The following is a 7015-nucleotide window of genomic DNA, read 5'->3' as shown; positions in this document are numbered from 1 at the left end:
GAACCCCCGCACGGCCGGCAACCGGGAGGTAAACCCCGGGGGCAACACGTTCTAGCCACCACACACGTGCCACAGGGTAAATCATCCCGTGACACCCCCGGGATTCGAACACTCGACCTTTTGTGAGAGGAAGAGTGCGCGGACCAGTGGCGCCACCCGGGTGGGTGGTTAGGCATAAATTGTTGTCAATAATAAAAACGGTTTTCATAGACATATTATTTCAAGCGATAGAAACGAGAATTTTTAGAAAAAAAAAGAAAGAGAAAATTCAAATCATTTACTTTTCGCGAAATAAAGGAAGCCTTAATCTTTGTTGGGTTACATATCAGGTACACATCTTTGCATCATGCGAACGAGATCATCCACGGGGCACTCAATCCATTAGTAGACGAGAGATTTCGTTTTTGATCATGTATGAAATATGTCTTACATTTAATTATTTTTTTCCCTCTCAATAATTTGAAAGGCCTAATAACTGGGAAAAACGGTCTCAAATTTTAGGTTGAGTCTCAATTCTACGATGAATTTTTTTTTTTCAAAAACTAACCCCTTGACATTAAGTTGCATAACTTTTTTTTTTTTTTCTCATAAAATTCCAACTTTAGATTCAATTCTAAATCAACCCCGAACTTTTTTTTGTTTAAAGAAATCAATCAACTTTAACTCTAGTTCCAAATGCCCAATCGGCCTTCTATAAAAAAAAGGGTGTGCCTAATTTCGTAAATTTTCATATCAAAGAACGATTTCGTTTTTTATAAAATTTTCCATGTAACGTTGCTTGACGTGGATTTACTACCGATGTGGAAATGTCATGTCAAACAACTAATCGCGATTTTTGGACTGAGATTTCTTTTTTATTAGAGTGAAAGTTGGTGATTTTTTTTTAGACATCTAAGTACCTTTTTGATTGGGGCAGAATTGAAATTGAACATAAAAATTTTAGATTTTTTTAGGAAATCAGGCATTGAAAAAACTAGCAAGGCTAGTGGCCCTTCTCCTCGCAAAAAAATCTTCATTAGCACGAGGCAAAATTTTTGTTAGAAAAAACATCTACTTAAATATTAGTTCAGCTCCTGCCAAAAAAAAAAAAAAAAATTTTTTTCAGTTATATTTTATCGCATTTATCAACTTAAGATTCCACATCAGTCGTTAATGAGAGGTGGCTAGGGATGGGAAATATGATGGAGCAAGACCCAAGTTCAAATTTTGCACATAACATCCCTATACGAAATATTTGTCCCCGACGTTATAATATGCTTTAGACCGAATTGAGAATGTCAAGTTGATTCGATTTGGGAAAGTCAACCCTTAAAATTACAGGATCACTAAAAATAAACAATAAGGAAATTGATGCGAATATTTAGAGAAACTCAGCAGGCTTAATCGATGAATATTCCAACAACATAATGTTTAGGATTAAAAATCGAGTTCTAAGCGGGGCTTATTTCTTTGATCGAACCCTCTCATTTGATGGGCATCGCAAACGAGCCACAAAACTGGCGATCAAGTCTAATTTCAATGATAGGTCGGATAGTATACTTAGGGGGTATATAATTTTTGTAATCGCGATTCCATTTCGAATAAATTATAGAAACGTGGCGCAGTTCATTCCTGGAGAAATTGTAAAAAGGTAAAAGTAAAAAATTGTTAAAGGGAGAAGGACTAGAATGTAAAGAAAGTCCAGCAGAGCGGGGTTTGGACACGATTCTGGAAAGATGGAGGGGCAGAAATCGAAAAAATAAGCAAAGAAAGAAAGCTTTCTCTCGCCTGCGCGCTTCCCTCCACATCTAATCCGAACTAAAATTCCCTCCTTCCCTCGTTTTCTGCTCACTTTCCTCCAAAACCCAAACGCTCACCTCCCTCCCTCCTTCCCTCTCTAACTCTCTCTCTCTCTCTCTAACAAAACCCTACTGTGAGAACCTCCATCTCTCTCTCTCTCTCTCTCTCTCTCTCTCCTAGTAGCTCGTCGGCTTCCCTTTTCGCCCGCCCATTGCCGTCGCAGATCGATCGATTGCGATCGCCGGCCGTCCTCGGGACATGGCCGGCGGCTCTGGAACTCCCAACCGCCCTGCTCCGCCTCAGGCGGCGGCTCCCGGCCAGATCTTCCAGCCGCCGAAGCGCCACCTCGCATTCGCCACTACCAAGCCCCCTTTCGTCCCTCCCGACGACTACCACCGGTTCTCCTCCTCCCCCGCCGACGCCCGTCGCTCCGCCGGCGCCGATCACGAGGCCGACGCGATCGTGGTCAGATCGCCTGTAGGTTTTGATTCTAGAGGCTCCCGCGTTGATTTGGTCGCTAGCGTTCATCTGGTGTTTTTTTTTTTGCCCCTCTTTTTTGCGGGAATCGACTGTTGGATGGTGGCTCGATGGAATGCATCGAGATCGGTGGTCTTAGTTGTGCGAACGATTTAGCTCTCTCGCATGTTTTCAGTCCGCCCTCTGTTAAATTTAGACTGACGCCCATTTTAGGGATTGTTAGATTGTTCTTGAAGAGGGGCTCCGGCTTTTGTTGTACTTGTCCGTATTGAAGGCGGGAATTGCAATTTCACCAAAAGATAGAAGTTGCATCACAATCTGACTGACAATTTAACCAATTTTAGTGGCTCGATGTTTGTTGTCTTGTTCTGGTGGTGGAGTCTTTACGAGAAGTTTAATTAGCCATGAGCATTTCGTCTTTGCTTGAGCTTGGTAACCTTAAGCTTGCACTTAATGTGCAGCTTCGCACTGCTTACCTCGATTAACAAAGAAATGCAGCTCCCGGTGTCTCCATTTCATTGTGGCTTATGTGAAATCTTCTTTTTTCATCTGTGTGAAACAGTTGCACAGTCAACTAGGGATTTGCATGCATGCTTGTCAGGAATCAGCTATTAGTATATGTTGGACATTCTAAGTGGTACTGATAATGCTAGTATATCCTCAGAAAGTTGCTAGTAGAACATACATCAGATGTTTTGTCATGATCGTCTTAATTGGTTAGGTGCTTCCACAAAATACGTGCTTATTTCCATGTGAAATGTGGATCTTCTTTTCACAGTTGGTTGAAGATTGTATTATATAGTGAGTGCAGTGGTCCTGCCAAACTGAAACTTCTTCATTAGCTAGATAAAACTCTTGAAGTTGTATCGAAGTTTCCTACTCCATTTCAAAACAAGAAAATATGTCATCATAGGTTTTTTGTTTCCCTGGAAAATGATTTTCCCTTCTGGATTCATTGAATTACCACACGAAATTTGGATGTTACCACAACTATTAGAACTGCTCTCAAAAGTCAACCTCCTTTACTGGCTATTGAACTGCTGTGAAATGTTTTCCTTCGTGTTTACAGCAGCTCAAACGTAAGAGCGGAACATCAGAAAATGAGGTCGCATCTAACCTGTGGACTAACAGCCCTGGACATGTTAATGTTGTAAATAGTCCATTCCAGACGCCTGTATCTGCAAAAGGTGGAAGGATTTACAACAGGTCAAAGGGATCAAAGGCCAACAAGTCTGGTCCGCAGACACCTCTGTCAAATGATGGTAGGAATGCTGATGTTTGCCTTGTCAATCTTCTCCACTTGTTCATGAGGTTAAACAAAAACTTTGCCCTCCTTAGTTGTTTAGTTCATAATAGTCACACCTGAATGTGATAGCTGCATGCTTTTGTTCATCCGTTACCTCATTTGGAAAGCTGTGAAATCACTGTTGAATTACAATGAATTTGCAGGATCACCTGCTGCCCTTACTCCAGCAGGCAACTGTCGATATGATAGTTCCTTGAGTAAGTCTCCAATGAATGACTTTTGAGATAATTCTTTGGATTCAGAAATTATTATTCATAATTAGTCTTTCATACTGATATTTGGAATTTCAAAGGTCTTCTTACCAAGAAGTTCATAAATCTAATAAAGCATGCAGAAGATGGTATTCTCGACTTGAACAAAGCGGCAGAAACTTTAGAGGTGATGCGATTTTCCTATGCCATGCGGTATACTTTTTTTGCATTGTGTCCCATGAATCATGTGTGTCAATCAACGTTGGCATTAATGACGTGGTCCTAAAAAGTCTCATTGATGCAGGTGCAAAAGAGGCGGATATATGATATAACTAATGTCTTGGAAGGCATTGGTCTCATTGAAAAGAAAATAAAGAACCGGATACGTTGGAAGTAATTTCTCCTCTTTTTTGCATCTAGAAGTTCAAAATCTTTAGTGATAGTTTAATAGGATTTAAGGCTCAAAGGAGCTTAGTTGTCGATTCCTGTGATTGATCAGGGGGCTTGATTCTTCAAGACCGGAGGATGCAGATGCCAGTTTTTTGCGTTTGCAGGTTTACAAAAGTTGCTATTTAGTATTATTCTATTTTGATATTGTGGATAGGCAGTTGTTCAGCACATCTCCGGATTCTTACACCAGCAATTCATTGTTTTAACACGGCGGCCATATTAGTAGATAATTAAATGGGGAAAAAGGAGCACACCTTTTTTCTAGTGACAGGATTTAAATTGCCTTTGCAGGCAGAAGTTGAGAAACTTTCTCTGGAAGAACGAAGATTGGATGACCAAATAAGGTGAGGTGCTGAGCTAGACTGCTGGGCTAATCTTCAAAGTGCTCGATTAGGCTAGTAATGCTTGTCGCTTTTGCAGAGAAATGCAGGAAAAGTTGAGGGGCTTGGGTGAAGATGAGAACAATCAAAAGTGAGATCTCAAACCTGTGCGTTGAATTAACATTTGTCTGCTGGCTATGCACGACTTAACTTTTTGTATATGCAGATGGCTCTTTGTGACTGAAGAAGATATTAAAAACCTACCCTGTTTTCAGGTCAGTCCACATTATATGCTTTTGGTTCTTCTTTGGTCACCTTACACTTGTTACGACTCTAAGGTCAAGCTTGTCACAGAATGAGACCTTGATTGCTATTAAGGCTCCACATGGCACCACTTTGGAAGTACCAGATCCTGATGAAGTAAGTTGACCCCCAAAAATGCTCACTGGGATTCTTTGATCTTTCATGGTTTTGATATATATCTCAATGCTTTTATATTCTCCAGGCTGTTGACTATCCACAGAGGAGATACAGGATAATACTCAGAAGCACTATGGGTCCAATTGATGTCTATCTTGTAAGGTACTATTATCTCATGAAAAGCATGTACCCCTTTTTAGCTGGATATAGTAACAGCCATCTCTTTCTTTTTCTTTTTTAATTTCATTTGAGATAATCCTCTCCCATCCATTTCATACTCAAATGAGGCTTTATTTTCTTGTGATATTCAAGTCAATTTGAGGAGAAGTTCGAGGAGATGAATGGTATGGAGCCACCCCCTAGCTTCCCTCTTGCACCCAGTTCTGGATCGAACGAGAATACGGTAAATGAGGCCGTGAATGTGGATAGCAACAGGACTGAAAGTGATCCTGATGGCCTTGCCTATCAAATGTCCTTGGATGCAAATGCTTCACAGGAGTTCGTTGGAGGAATGATGAAAATTGTGCCATCAGATATTGATGTTAGTACTGTTCGAGCAGTGATTTCTCTTAGTATGAAAGAATCTTAAATGCTTTAAATGGAACAGTTTGCTCGTGTAAGAATTTTGTCTTAAACGCTATCCCACTTCCTATTTATTGCAGAATGATGCGGATTACTGGCTATTATCAGGTGCCGACGTAAGCATTACGGACATGTGGAAGACAGACAGTATCCTAATGGAACTATTGCTCATTTCTTTTATGCTTAGTGTAGATAGTCAAATAATATCCTGCGTGCTCTTCATTCTGCTTAATTCTTGAAACTGCTGAGGTCCTTAACTCAGTCCCTAGCTGGTGTGGAATGGAATGAGGTTGACATGCTTCACCCTGATTTTGGAATGCCTGATACAAGTATTCCCAGGCCACAAACTCCACCATCAGGAACTACCGAGGTGCCAAATCCTGTTGACTCTGCTAATGGGTGAGATGAAGCTATCCGAAGGTGCATTCTTTTCTGGCCTTCACGGTCCACATTATGCCAAAGCTTGCTACTGGAGTTGGGGACTGTGACATGCTTTTGATTTACTTGATGAGTTTGCACTTGACAAGCATCTTCAGGAAGCTACTGACAACAAGCAGCATGAATGCCAACTCTGGTGCCGTAACTGAGCTGTGGCTTAATCGGCTTAAGTGAGTATGGAACTTGATTGAGATTTTTCAAGCGCCCCAAGTGAAGTACCTGTTTCAACTGCTGAGGCGCAGGTAACCCACTCCCATCTAGCAAAGTTTCACTGCAGCAAGCTAATTTGAAGGTGTCTACTTATGCGGATGATGCAATAGATTACTTATTGAATCAAAAGCTCACCCATGTGTATAAATCCAGTCCGTGGAAAACATAGCATGAGGTATTGGTTAGGAGTAGAATCTCACTTACTGATAATTCAAAGGTAATTGGAATTATACATCCTGTATGGTTAATCTAGTTTTGTTTAGATCAAAGTGGATGAAAATAAGTGGAGTTGATTGAAATCTTCGTCAGATCTGGTCCTGTTTCACCACTTTTTTTGGCCTTTTATAAAGATAGATTAACGTTAGTCAAGCATGAGAAACCGTAAAATCACCTGTCCGTATGATCATCCATTTTCCCTCCGTAGCTGTAAAGCATGAGCTCATCTCCTAAATAAAGACAGCAGCAATAGAAGGAAAATCAGTGTTCTTGTAAATTTCATTTGACATCGTTTTTGTGTTATCTTTGATGAACACTCTACATCGACCGCTCTGTTTCGACATCATTGTATGGTCCCCTCGCTGTCTCGCAATTCGTTGCAGCTTTAACATACGCTTCAGAGACAAGTTCTGACTTCTTTCGAATCTAGGCATCACGACTGCAGTTCACGACTTCTACCACATTCTGTGATCATAGATCGCAAATTCTCATGCTATTTGAAACATTCGCAGATTGACTGGCAATATAGAATTAGCCCCCAAAACGATAGAGGCCTTTTGCAGGTTGTACCGATTATTTTGTTTGGTGGATGAATTGAGATGAAGTAATAGTGCTCAAATTACTAT

At 40.7% G+C, this 7015-nt stretch overlaps 1 protein-coding gene across 2 annotated transcripts; it reads left to right on the top strand.

Annotated features, from left to right (window-relative positions):
* Window positions 1-1817: 1817 nt before the first annotated feature.
* LOC115753925 (transcription factor E2FA) lies at window positions 1818-6472 on the top strand. 2 transcript variants are annotated; one of them, XM_030692789.2, is made up of 14 exons: window positions 1818-2256; window positions 3329-3518; window positions 3706-3759; window positions 3855-3940; window positions 4058-4146; window positions 4253-4307; window positions 4495-4547; window positions 4624-4674; window positions 4750-4798; window positions 4878-4943; window positions 5029-5105; window positions 5256-5484; window positions 5606-5672; window positions 5795-6472. In XM_030692789.2, exons 1-14 carry the CDS (start codon window positions 2038-2040, stop codon window positions 5926-5928), a joined length of 1419 nt encoding a protein of 472 aa, XP_030548649.1. In that variant the 5' UTR covers window positions 1818-2037; the 3' UTR covers window positions 5929-6472. The 2 variants fall into 2 exon arrangements, with proteins under 2 accessions (XP_030548649.1, XP_030548648.1); XM_030692788.2 differs by having other exon boundaries at window positions 1822-2256; window positions 3326-3518.
* The last annotated feature ends 543 nt before the right edge of the window (window positions 6473-7015 follow it).

The sequence above is a fragment of the Rhodamnia argentea genome, chromosome 10 (assembly GCF_020921035.1).
Source record: "Rhodamnia argentea isolate NSW1041297 chromosome 10, ASM2092103v1, whole genome shotgun sequence".
Lineage (NCBI taxonomy): Eukaryota > Viridiplantae > Streptophyta > Magnoliopsida > Myrtales > Myrtaceae > Rhodamnia > Rhodamnia argentea.
This window is presented reverse-complemented; position numbering and strand designations above follow the sequence as displayed.